A 12,849-nucleotide genomic window follows, 5' to 3' on the forward strand; every position below is an offset into this window, starting at 1 on the left:
CTAGAGATTCGAATACTTGTTATATATTAAAAAGTGAACGGTGATTTGAAGTTTGTATGGTTCTCGTATATGTATTATTTATTTCGTATAGCTTCTTATATAAATATATATACATACATACATAAATACGCACACATGTATTTTCATATAAAATAAAATATATGTTTTTGAACATTAAAATATGCTTTACTCGATACACTTTATTTTTTAAACATTAAAATATACGCTTACTTAGGACTATTGTAATTACTGTACGCTATTTGCTACATATACTGCGTTATAAGTTTACATCAACAAAGATATTATTTTCATAATAATTTTCTGATATCAATTAAACCGTATAAGGATTCGATCGAGGATCGAGTCGATTAAAAATTGCCATTACTTTTGAGTGAAATCATTTTAAACGCTTTCGTACTTAATTACGTCCTTAAAGAAACCATTACCCTGAATGGTTTAGGACTAATGGTGACTCCATCGACAAAATCTTCTGTCGATGGTTCTTCTCCAGGTACCGTGGAAAATGTGAATGCTTGTAACAGAGTAGTAGCTATAATAAATGTATTGCTTCTAGCTAAATTTTCCCCCATACAACGACGTCTGCCTATTGTAAATAAATAACAGTGTTAAACATATGATTATTGAAAAAAAAAAAAAGAAAATGATTACGTCTCTTAATGTTGAAATATTTACCGAAACCAAATGGCAAGTACGTGGGCGGCGTAATAATATTACCGCTTTCGTCTATAAATCTTTCTGGTCGAAAGTTTTCGGGATCACCCCATGATTCATCCATTAATACTCTATTGAAATTTACCAAAAGCATCGTATTCTAAAATAGCATTAGCTATATTACTTGCTCAAAGAATTTAATCGTTTCGTATTCGATATGTCTCGTCGCATCAGTTACTTACTTTTGGTATCGTATGACCCAATATCGTAGTATCTCTTTGGGCTCTATGCGGGACATTTAACGTTCGTCCTACGAAGAATCTCATTGATTCCAAGACGATAGCGTTCATATATGTCATTCTAAAGCGAGATAATTAATTACATTTTATACAGATGATCAATAAAAAATATTAAATTTTCTAATAGCAATCTTAGAATCGAATTTTTATCAAATTTTGTCTCTCTGAATCACCTCGTTCGATCTTCTAGAGTTGGAAGTCTGTTACGTCCAATTATTCTATCTATTTCTTCGTGTGCCTTTTTCTGTACTTTCGGGAATAGCACTAAATATAAAAAACAAAAGCAAAGACCTTTGGACGTAGTTTCTGAACCTGCTGTAAATAAATCCATACAAATGGCAAGCAATTGAGATTCTGAAACATAATTCGGTACGATAACGATCGATTTAAATGAAATATTACTCTTAAAGCGTATCTCTAATATTCAAATACCTGAAAACGTGTTGTTATAATTTTTAGAGTTCAAAACAGCTAGATATATGTCCATTAAATCTCGCGGCGAGTCTGGTTCAAAGTCGTTCTTATGATTATCCAGTTCATCCTATAATTATATTACTTAGCCTCTCCTGTAATTGACATTCAGTATTCAAATGGTATTTTGTTTACCTTCAAGTACTCCCAAAGTTGTTGATGAACCTCCACGAACGATTTGTAACCGGACATTTCTGGCGCGATAAATCTCAATAGCGGAAAATGACCAAACGGTGCTCCTAACATATCGATTTTCGTTAAAGCCTGTGTCAGAATCCGTTGGAAATAAGTTAGCTCCTCGTCATCGATATTAAACCTGAATCGGATATCTCGAATATAAATTTTGTTATTGAAAAACTGTTTGATCTTTCAACGAGACTAGATCGATATTTCGACTATCGAATGAGAAAGATAATACTTGGAAGTAACAGAGAATGAACAACCTTTTACCAGCTATCATTCTCCACAAAGTATTGAGTACTGTAATTCCAAACACGTCGTTCATTGGAATTATCGTTCCAGGATGGGATTGAGCCATCTTGATGTCCACGCATTCGTAAGCATTTACGTACAAATCCGAGGCTTTTAGTTGCTTTTCGCTCGTTCTATGCCTCTCCATTAATTCTGTCTCGTTCGGCTTATCTTTTTTAATTAATCGATATATCTGTTTATCGTCATACTCGTTATTATTGCAATACATTTTAGATTCGTTAATTCGATTGTTATGTTCGTCGCTGATTAATTTTTTGATGTGTTCAACGAGCGATCGGCACTCTTCTTGTATTATTACAGCCATGTCTTGCCGACCGAAGCCGAGGTCACGCAGATGTTTCAACACGAATCTTCTTTGCTCGATCCACAAATTTCCATCCACGAGAATTAATCCTTGAATCGAAAAGATCCAAATACACGAATAAAAGATAAATAAAAAAAGGGGGGCGGGAAAGATTAACGTTTAAGATGAATCTTTAATTAGACAACTAAAGAAAAAGTTGATGCTGATGAAGTTACCTCTCCTACAACCGGAAGTTCGCACATCGTAAAGTAGACCAATCGGTCTTCCATCGCAATCTTCATTAGCGAACATTGTTCGAATGCTCTCATAATCATTTAGTATCACGATACGGTCCACGCCGACTTTCAGACCGACCACCGGTCCATATTTCTTGCATAAAGTGAAACAGGTCTCGAACATGTAACCAGTTTTCTTGCGAAGACGAGTCAGTTCGATGGCGCAACCGAAAATTGGCCACCATTTTGGACCTAAAATCCTTAAAAATTAGACATACACCGACCGCGTTTTTCTTAATATTTATCAAATTGTTGAAAATAATTTTTCTATTCGATTTCTTTTTTTATTAATTTATAATCGGCTTAGGGGAGGAAGTTAAAAATGTATAAATTAAGGGAAATATAAGTTAGGGAATATAAGCACCTGGAGGGTATCCTTTGGGTTTCTGCGATCCTAGATATAGTAGCAATAAGAGTAGTATTATACATAACACCACCGTGGAAAACATACTGCGAACACAATAAATACCGTTATAAGTTTACTTTTCAAGGTACTCGATATTTTAACACTAATGTATTTGTTTATTTATTTTGAAAATCACGGCCGCAAACCGTACGGCACGAGGAAGAAAAGTAGTTACAATAATGAATAATGAGAAATATAAGAAAGGAAGTAAAGATGAAAAAAGAATATAAGTATACGAGAGAAAAGATGTAGAAGAAAAGACGGGCGAATCAAGTTACGTTATAAGAACAATGCTGATTGCCTTAACTTGTGAAACCAGCTCCTTCGGAGATATTATTTGCGTAGTAAGTTGCCTATTCTAGTAACGGGGCCACAAAATCTAAGATCACCGGAGAATAAAAAAAAAATCAACCCGAAAGACCAGAGTATTGCATAAATAAATTCTAGACTGCATATACTATTATATCAATTATATAGTATCTTAAGCGGAATATAATGTTTCGTATCGATACGTTCTCGTAAAAAAACTTTTAGAAATACGTTTGCAACAGTTTCGGTAAGGGAAAGTGATTAAACGAGATGCGGAATTCGACTCTCACCTCGATTGCCGTTTTCGACTATCTTGAAACGTGCGTTTGCGCTGCGCTTTTCAGGAAGAAAGTGGGCATACACGCGGACTCGTGAGAGAAAGTTATACGGAAGGGACGAAACATGCTCTCACTTTCATTATTTCATAACTCTTTGCGTAATCGGTGTATACACTTAAGCGTTTTTATTCTTTTTCCAAACGTGTCATCTTTTTCGATATATTCCAATTCCATCTTCGATAACTGATCCCATGTCTACGATACACAATACTATCAACAATATTATCGCGACCAGTTGTACTTTTTGTCCTCTTCCTCTTTTATTAAAACAGCCCTTTTATCTTCGCTATTTAAGTATTTCGTGAATCGTACGACAATTGAATCTTCATTATTGTAAACTATTTTCTAAAGTTTCCTATACAACTGTCTCCATTTTCAACATATTTTCTTGTGTCTTGTATTTTCTTCATAAATAATATTTTGCGAATGAATCAAAAAAAAAAAAAAAAAAAAAAATACAATCAAAACCTATTAATAATAGATTCATAACGTTCAAATATTAGCGCAATAATTTATCACTGATTAATTTAGAAAATTTGTTTTAAAGTTAGATAAAATGCAAATCGATATACAAACAATTTTTACATTGAATTTGGATTATTAAAAATTACTAAAGCGATAATCTGTCTGATACATTTATTTCAATCCTTAAATCGATCTTACCTTACATCTGGAGAAATTTGCTGTTCTGTTGTGCACGCAAAACTGGCCGTGGTCCAGCCTGTAAACGGCTTTTAAATACCCCTCTTCGTATCCAACGATTTTTCATTTTGCGTACAGAAGATAACAGTCTTAAGTTGTCTCTTCGGTTAAAACTTGTTGAGTAACAGTTTTATGATACAGCTTAATACGGTTATCTTCTGCCCGCAAAATGAAAGATCGTTGGATACGAAGAGGGGTATTTAAAAGCAATCTTATACAATTTAAATACAGTTCAACCATTATACGCGCATCATGAGTAGAATAATTTATTAATATTAATGAAAGTTATACATATTAACGATATCTAGCTGTAAATAATAAAATTGATTTTTAGAAGCACACCGAAGAAGCGGAAGTTGCTGGCATTTTTGTTTTCTTTTTATTTAAAATCATTAATAATTACATCGACAGTCCTTCAGTTACTTCGACTTAGTAATTCCAATGCTTGTTCTTTATACCGCGGTCTTCCGAGTTGACTCCTTTTTCCCAACGATCTCAGAGTTCCTGAACTATGCAAGTATCGTAGTATCTTCGAACTTGAAGTCGATATCTTCTCTAGATCTTACTATAAGTTCAGGCGATCAGCGTTGCAATTATTTGACTCTTAACGTGTTACTATAGTATAACTTGCTTTGTCCGCCTTTTTTCTTATATATTTATGTTTCATTTTTTGTTTTCTTTGTCGTATATCTGTCATTCTTTATTACAAGTACTCCTCTTCATTGTACAAATATAGAGCTTGTGCCCGTGATTTCTAAATAAATAAATTAACTAATCTTATCGGAATATTCTTCTTTTAGAATTAGAAATTTTATTGCAGTAAATAAAAGGAGCATCGAGCATGAAACTAAAAAGATCAAATAAATTGTTTCATACCACGATCCAGTCATTAAACACTCGGCCATTTCTTCAGCCACAACAACCGTTCGAGAGTAGCCGTTTCTAATCTTCTAAAGATACCATGTATCTTCTCTAGTCTTATTTCTCCGTCTATGTTTCCCTTAACATATTCACTCGGACCAGCAATAATCCCCAAGAAGTCGTTACTGCCGTGCCGAAAATTAGACTTTATTACCACTAATTCTGCCTGTTCTGCCTAAAATTTGTCTGAAATAAGATTTAATGTTTAATGTCGAATCCCTTATTTTTACGATGCATTATCAAGGCGCTCCCCGGTTTTATTAATTGTAACTAACGATTAAATGTTGAGACTTAAATGTCGCGATTAAACGCGCGATTTCCGCGTGCGTCACTCGAGGGTACGCTCCGTATCTATGTTTAGGGACTTCAGTTTGGGGCGGTCAGTTCTCATTTCTTTCTATCCAACAAATTCTTCCAACCAATTAACAACGATGGCCGTTGCCCTTACTTCTTCACCGAAATTTTTATTTAATTAATCCGCTCGTCCCATGTTCTAGGCTCGTCCATCTCAAATTTTCATCTTCTCCACATATATCCCTTACACTCAGCTTTCCGCACAAGGCACGCGGTACCAAAACAGTACCGTTCCGTTTAGACTGAACATTCGTTCACACATTCAATCTCCGAAGCTGTTCTCTGTGAAATATACAGTTATATTTAAACTTTAAAACCCTGTGTCAGATTTTGTCCTATAATTGTAATCGAAGCAGGGAATCGGCTTATTCGTAGTGTCGATACTAATCGAGACAAGAATTTATGATTCTCGTTGACGAGTCACACCGCAGACGTGTCTCCTTGCGAACACAGACAAACATAAATATAATCAAATATTTTTTATTGTGCAGTGACTAAATTACACATAAATTATTTCATATATGTTCTTTCTCTTTTTCTATTTCTTCTTCTTGCTCTACTTTTTCATTTTCCTCTACTTCCACGATTTTAAAAGGTAGACGATCACCCCATTCGCTACTCCTTGCACAACGATATGTATTTCTAAAAATGCAAAACATCACATTAACGTCACTGAAATTCTTTTATAATACATTTTTTAAAACTTAGATAATACACACTTTCCATTTTTCCATGTGGTAAAAATTTGTTCTTCTAATTTTCCGGAAGATGTACACATACGGCATATAACATGTCTAGAACGTTTTAATACTTCTCTGACAATTCGAGGCCACTTACAATCATTTTCGGGACGGTTACCTAAAAAATTACACATTTTTAAAAAAGAAATATGTACTGGGAAATTTATTTATTGTTCCTAGATTATTTTCATTACGTATAACTGACATTACTATGTGATATCGTGCTAAAGTACCTTTTTTAAGTACCACATACGAGTAACGTTCACGTTTATGCATCGAATTTCCACCAATAGGTAATGTTAGATAAGTAATTTCAAAATTACAAGGAGTGTCATCTGTCGTATATCTAGGACACACTGTATCGTGAGGGCACTAAAATGTTAATATTATATGTTAAATTAATGTCTACCATAAGACGATGGTTATATTAATACTTACAGGTGAAAATACATGAGTATCGTGGGCTTTTTTAGAATTCAGTATAAATTCTCGTGCTTCGTTAACTAGCTATTTAAAATAAAGTGATTAATTATAAATACATTATTTAAAATCAATTACATTTTTAAGAATTTGTGTAGCCTACTCTGAATCCAACATTCGTTCCTTGTTCTATAATAATCAAATATCGTTCTGTTTTATGCCATAATTTTGAAATTATTTCAAGACGAGACATTTGATGTGGTAATTCCAATAAAGAGTACGCACTCACTACAATATCGTAAGTTGGCTACAATAGAAACAACATCTTTAAACTCTGTTTTAGATATTTTAATACGATATAAGTTATATTCTTACAATTGGAGACGCAGGAAAAAATTGTCGATAGAAAATATGCATTGGTTTAACTTGTGGTATAGCTCTCTTTATGAGGTATTCAGATAATTCATGCATATCTTTAGAAATATCAACACAATAATACTCCTTAATAGAATTAACCCAGAATTTTGAGGCTGCCCTAGTGAAATTAGATTTGTATTCCCTTAATATTTTTATTTCGATACCTTTAGGAGAAAGAAAAATAATTTTTATGTATATTATATCTTACCACATAACTGTTCCAGTACCCGAACCAAAATCAAATAATGTCTTTGGCTTGAAATTTTTATCATTATTAACAATTTCGTTGAAAATTTTATACAAAACACAATATTCAGGCATACTTCTATTAACTAAATATGCTAAGCTTGTGTAGGTATCGTATTGAATTGGTGCCCAATTATAAAGAAGAGTTTTAAGAAGCCTTTTAGCTTCTGAATTTTCAAATTTATCATTGTTATTTGAATCTTGCATTTCATATTGGTTAAGTCTTGACTGAACTTCTTTCATTTTCAAACGAACATCTTTCTTTTCTGGTGGAGGCTGTCGATTATGTAGATGTGCTGCTAATTTTTGACCGCTTGCAGATATGCCTTGTAATGAAATGGTTTTATCTGTAAAAATATAAAGTTAATATCCGAAGTATTTAAACATAACAATCATGAAATCTTATATTAATGATATAGAACATATTTTTTTAAGTTTGTTACCACGTAGAATGTTTCGAACTGTGTTTGCAAGCCAGCTTGGTTGTTCTACTTGTCTAGGTTTTAATATACCTGGGTGTTGTTTATGTTTAAGTCTATTATTTGAAAGTAATTCGTCCACAGTATCTATAACTTCCATTCTTTGTTTTGTTGAGAACTAATAAAACGAAAGCAATATCTAAATTTATGCTTTCATATATATACTTAGTAATATGAAATGGTAATTAATATAAAATAAAAAAATAAGACATAAACTCATATTACTTAGTAATAGAAAATAATAAGCTATGATTATTCCTATAAGAACAGTCTATTAATATAAATGTTCTTAATTACCCATCGCATTTGTTTATATCCTGAAGAAGCTAGTCTTGTTGACATGATAATAATCTTATTTCTTAATATTGCTTTTCTATCAATTAAAGAACTGTATATAAAATATTAACATTTACTAATATTAACTTTAATGCCATTAATTAAAACAACAATATGAATGTCCAAAATTCGATGAGGCATACAAAATATAATAATATAATATAATGCAGTATATGTATATTCTATAACCTCAAAAAAATTCTACGTAAAGGTATCTATCACGTATGCTTAACATGTTTTTTCTAAGATAATTTATGAATCTCCTTCATATACAATTAATCGTGATATATGTGCACTGGTACAGTCGGTGAAATTCGAACACTACGGTTGTTGAATTAATTAATTCGTAAAAAAAAATGAAATTCACAGAGCACTTAAGTGCTCATATTACACCAGAATGGAGGAAACAATATATAAATTACGAGGTAAAAGAATTAGAAATATTTATTTTCGATCTAATGTCAACTTTACAAATTGGTAGTTAATGATCAAACGTATTAAGAAATGTATATTAAAATAAAAATACTATTTTATAGGAAATGAAAGCATTGCTCTATGCTGCGGTGGAACAAGCACCAGCTGCAGACATAACGGAATCCCACATATTAGAACGTTATTTTGGCAAATTTGACGAACAATTTTTTCATTATTGTGATAAGGAATTGGCAAAGATAAATACGTTTTATTCAGGTAAATTTTTCATCTTACAATAATTATTTAATTTACTTACAATATTAATTAAAAAGTATATTAATTATTTGTCTATTTCATTAGAAAAATTAGCAGAAGCAACACGTAGATTTGCAACCCTCAACAATGAATTAAGTGAAATTCTGTCAGTTTCTGATCAGGTACAGGGAAGTCGCAAAATCCGTTACCGTAACAATATTCTGCACAAAAAGCCAGTTTCAGCACGAAAACTTCAAGAACTGAAATTAGCTTTTTCTGAATTTTATCTTTTTCTCATTTTACTTCAAAATTACCAGAATCTTAATTTTACTGGATTTAGAAAAATATTAAAGAAACACGATAAAGTGAGTAAAAACAATTAATGAATATGGAAGTTTGTATCTACAATAACTAATAGAAAATTGTTACGTTAGCTTTTAAATATAGATCTTGGAGCAAAATGGAGAGCAGAGCACGTAGATACAGCGTTATTTCACACGCACAAAGACATAGACAGACTCATTGCAGAAACAGAAGCATTGGTTACCAGAGATTTAGAACATGGAGACAGACAACGTGCTATGAAACGTTTAAGAGTCCCTCCGCTTGGAGAACAGCTTTCCCCATGGATTACATTCAAAGTGGGACTTTTTTCAGGGGCTTTTGTGGTTCTTCTTATAGCAGTGGTACTTTCAGGTAGCCAGATACACGCGATGCACGTATAAAGAAGTTTTTAATATTTGTATCATTTGATAGGTGCACGTTATAGCGACAACAATAATTGGCGAGTTTTGTGTAGATTATACCGTGGACCACTTCTTATGATTCAGTTTCTTTTTCTCATGGGAATTAACGTATATGGATGGAGATCTTCTGGCGTAAATCACGTTCTAATATTTGAACTGGATCCCCGTAATCACTTATCGGAACAGGTTGTATACTTTGTAAATGTTATATATGTAAGTTACTGACATATATAATATATTTTTAGCACATTATTGAAATGGCTAGTGTATTTGGATTGGTTTGGTCTCTATCAATTTTGGGATTTTTATACAGCGAAACGTTAGGAATACCACCATTTGTTCAGCCTGTAAGTCTTTGTAACATATAAAGTTATTGAAAGATATATGTAAGTTATGTTTCAGATGTTGTTGTATATATTACTAGTTTTGTTTTTGTTCAATCCAACAAAAACATTACGTTATGAAGCTAGATTTTGGGCACTCCGTGTCTTGGGTAGAATATTTTGCGCTCCATTTTTCTATGTCGGATTTGCTGACTTCTGGCTTGCTGATCAACTTAATTCGCTAAATACTGTTTTCTTAGATTTTCAATATTTCGTTTGCTTTTATGTGCAAAATTCTTCGTGGACCGACGTCACCGGTTCGTAATTAGATATTGTAAATTATAATTTTACAGCTCAACAGAAGTTAGTAATTACCTAATTGATGTATTTTTTGGTAGATGCAGAAACTTGTATAATGCGCGAATTATCAATGAGATTATTTGTAGCTTGTTTGCCAGCATGGTTTCGATTTGCACAATGTCTACGGCGATATAGAGATACAAAGGAAGCCTTTCCTCACCTTGTAAATGCTGCGAAATATGCTACTAGTTTCTTCGTTGTAGTATTTTCTTATTTATATTTAACTAATGCTAGTAAGTATCCTTGAGAATAGTTAACATAACGAAAGAATTATAATACGTCTAGAGTAATTACTACCTTGCAGAGTATTACGTGATGTCTACCGAAAATCCCTATTTTTATTTATGGATATTCGTAAGTATTATGAGTTCTTGTTTCACGTATACATGGGATATAAAATTAGATTGGGGATTGTTTGACAATAACGCAGGAGAAAATAAATTTCTAAGGGAAGAAATTGTTTATTCCTCTCCGGTAAGATTGATTATTTATATAAATTAAGATAGTAATTTTATATCTATGCAGTAATATTTATATTATGTTGTAGTACTATTATTATTTTGCAATAATCGAAGATTTTATACTCCGTTTTGGTTGGGCATTTTCGTTGTCTCTCACCGAAATGGGATACGTACATGCAGATTTAATGGTTTCTATAATTGCGCCATTGGAGGTGTTCAGGTAAGTTAGAAGTAAGTTGATATCGTTAGCAACATAGATATATTTTTAGAAATTGCGATTTTGGCTGTACATCCATGTATGATCTATTTCATACTGCACATCGTTACGTAGTCTCATTTTTAGACAAGCTTGATGACATTTTTCGTTTGCATGAAATTTAAAATCATTTTATATTTCAGTCACGCAAATTTGATAAAGCAATGTTGACTAAGTGAAACAACTAATAAATCATAATAAACAACAAAATAAAATTTTTCTTTGTTTTTAATTTTTATCCCTGTTTTATTTATTCCATCGTGTATTTCATTAATCGCATTAATCTTTTTTTCGTTAAACGTTTAAGTAATTTTTTATTATTGTCGATTTATCATCAGTAACTGCGCAAACGTAACTACGTTTTTATTTATCACAAGAAATATTATGTATCAATTCGCCTTACTAATCAGTTGATAGAAGGTACATATGGAATTATTTTCGTCTGGAAAACGAACACCTATACAATGTAGGCAAATTTCGAGCTGTCCGAGATATCTCCATAGGGCCTTACAGACGCAATGAACACGATGAACCGAAGGCTGCTATACATCTTATGGATCGTACGAACAGCGACGATGATGAAAGGACGGCGTTTCGTGATCATTGAAATTGTCATCTTGTAATTGCATCTTTTATTCTTGTATACTTTAATTTGTAAACATAATCATTTTCATATATATATATATATATACACAATGTATAGCCTCCATTTATCAATGAAATGAATTCTTTTTTCCTTATTTGTATATTGTATACTAACTTGCATGTTTCGCATGTTAAGTTAACTAATGGTTTAATTTATGCTTTCAAGCTCGTATTTATCCATCATTTTATTACATTCGAAGTTGTCACGTATAAAGATCGATTACACGTACAATTTTGATTTCGAAGTAATTGCTGCTCCTTCCTAATAGGAGATTTGTATGGAATTTTTTCCGTTTGGAAAACGAACACCTGAATAATTGCGGCAAGTTCAGAGCTGTCAGAGATATATCTGTTGCACCGGTTGATTGCTCTGATCAAACTCAAATTTTGAGGATGATGGATGCAGCGGATGGGGTGATCAACCGGAAGAGAAAGCAAAACGTAGGGGATAAAAAGCCATCACGCACATTTTCTAGAGGTGAATCGCTAATTTGTGATCTTGATACATAAACGTACTCAAGTACAACAAGCGATTTACAAAAGTTGGATATTAATCGATTTCTCTCTGTAAATGCGAAGAAAATAATAGTTTTATTCGTATCGTTAAAGTGCAAGTATGTATCAGAATGATTCTACGAGTTAGACTATATGTGGTAAATGTATAAATCTCGTGAGTGTATTATCAAGTTGTTATACAACATCCATAGCTATGCTTGTATTCTTGCCACAATTTCGCGTATGAATATTCCCGCGCAGTCTCGTTCACGAGAATCTATTTTTCGAGAGTTTCGAGATGTTCGTTGATTATGTCAGAATCTTAAATTCAAAATGTGGCGGTAAATACATCACGAATAAACACGAATTTTTCTTAATCATACAAAATATCAATTACAAATTGTAATTAAAATAAAGTATTGTGATGTTTTTAGTAAGTTATTGAAGTTTTTTTCTCTTAATAGATAAGCTTTTCCATCTCCTTTTTCGTAATTATCGTTTGTTTATCGTTTAAACGTTAATTTTCGTTTACTTTGATAGAAAATAATAACGTTATTTTCCTTCGAGTTAACCCGAGCATAATTCAAAATACTTCTATCGAGCTGAGCTGAATAAAATGAAGCATTAAATGCCGACTGGTATCGCGTGTGATTCGAGTCAGATATACATAGACATAATGTTAATAGCCGTTGAACAGTTGTTGCGATTAGCAG

General features: G+C 32.4%; 3 protein-coding genes across 4 annotated transcripts; 1 reads left to right on the forward strand and 2 right to left on the reverse strand.

Moving 5' to 3' along the window:
- Window positions 1-201: 201 nt before the first annotated feature.
- LOC100648323 (probable cytochrome P450 303a1) lies at window positions 202-3,998 on the reverse strand. The gene is made up of 9 exons (XM_048407566.1): window positions 2,878-3,998; window positions 2,454-2,705; window positions 1,886-2,327; window positions 1,578-1,758; window positions 1,404-1,512; window positions 1,145-1,325; window positions 915-1,032; window positions 694-832; window positions 202-604 (listed from the first exon to the last, which is right to left on the reverse strand). Exons 1-9 carry the CDS (start codon window positions 2,960-2,962, stop codon window positions 423-425), a joined length of 1,689 nt encoding a protein of 562 aa, XP_048263523.1. The 5' UTR covers window positions 2,963-3,998; the 3' UTR covers window positions 202-422.
- Window positions 3,999-4,518: 520 nt separating this feature from the next.
- Window positions 4,519-8,285, reverse strand: LOC100648440 (methyltransferase-like protein 17, mitochondrial). The gene is made up of 11 exons (XM_012310785.3): window positions 8,143-8,285; window positions 7,810-7,963; window positions 7,329-7,713; window positions 7,079-7,238; window positions 6,867-7,010; window positions 6,722-6,790; window positions 6,517-6,655; window positions 6,263-6,401; window positions 5,465-6,185; window positions 5,145-5,375; window positions 4,519-5,022 (listed from the first exon to the last, which is right to left on the reverse strand). The coding sequence occupies exons 1-9, from the start codon at window positions 8,185-8,187 to the stop codon at window positions 6,059-6,061; spliced, it is 1,362 nt and encodes a 453-aa protein (XP_012166175.2). The 5' UTR covers window positions 8,188-8,285; the 3' UTR covers window positions 4,519-5,022; window positions 5,145-5,375; window positions 5,465-6,058.
- A 200-nt stretch (window positions 8,286-8,485) lies between these two features.
- LOC100645562 (xenotropic and polytropic retrovirus receptor 1) lies at window positions 8,486-12,573 on the forward strand. Of its 2 annotated transcripts, none has more exons than XR_007224757.1 (11): window positions 8,486-8,606; window positions 8,718-8,871; window positions 8,956-9,215; window positions 9,285-9,546; window positions 9,607-9,782; window positions 9,842-9,943; window positions 9,999-10,236; window positions 10,318-10,512; window positions 10,584-10,753; window positions 10,827-11,615; window positions 11,911-12,069. XR_007224757.1 is itself a non-coding variant. In XM_003396519.4 (11 exons), the coding sequence occupies exons 1-11, from the start codon at window positions 8,538-8,540 to the stop codon at window positions 12,149-12,151; spliced, it is 2,001 nt and encodes a 666-aa protein (XP_003396567.1). In that variant the 5' UTR covers window positions 8,486-8,537; the 3' UTR covers window positions 12,152-12,573. The 2 variants fall into 2 exon arrangements, 1 of the variants encoding a protein (XP_003396567.1); XM_003396519.4 differs by having other exon boundaries at window positions 10,827-10,960; window positions 11,911-12,573.
- Window positions 12,574-12,849: the final 276 nt, after the last annotated feature.

This window comes from Bombus terrestris, chromosome 7, assembly GCF_910591885.1.
Source record: "Bombus terrestris chromosome 7, iyBomTerr1.2, whole genome shotgun sequence".
NCBI lineage: Eukaryota > Metazoa > Arthropoda > Insecta > Hymenoptera > Apidae > Bombus > Bombus terrestris.

Bases quoted from the DNA above. Each gene is read 5' to 3' on its own strand.
- LOC100648323 (XM_048407566.1), bottom strand. From the start codon at position 2,962: ATGTTTTCCACGGTGGTGTTATGTATAATACTACTCTTATTGCTACTA. The intron at 1,513-1,577 runs GTAAACAAAATA...ATATAATTATAG, and splicing joins AACTTTGGGAGTACTTGAAG to GATGAACTGGATAATCATAA. The intron at 1,326-1,403 runs GTATTTGAATAT...ATTATGTTTCAG, and splicing joins TTATAACAACACGTTTTCAG to AATCTCAATTGCTTGCCATT.
- LOC100648440 (XM_012310785.3), bottom strand. From the start codon at position 8,187: ATGTCAACAAGACTAGCTTCTTCAGGATATAAACAAATGCGATGG. The intron at 7,239-7,328 runs GTAAGATATAAT...TAATTTCACTAG, and splicing joins GGTACTGGAACAGTTATGTG to GGCAGCCTCAAAATTCTGGG. The intron at 6,791-6,866 runs GTAGGCTACACA...TATTTTAAATAG, and splicing joins GAACGAATGTTGGATTCAGA to CTAGTTAACGAAGCACGAGA.
- LOC100645562 (XM_003396519.4), top strand. From the start codon at position 8,538: ATGAAATTCACAGAGCACTTAAGTGCTCATATTACACCAGAATGGAGG. The intron at 8,872-8,955 runs GTAAATTTTTCA...CTATTTCATTAG, and splicing joins GATAAATACGTTTTATTCAG to AAAAATTAGCAGAAGCAACA. The intron at 9,216-9,284 runs GTGAGTAAAAAC...TTGTTACGTTAG, and splicing joins TATTAAAGAAACACGATAAA to CTTTTAAATATAGATCTTGG.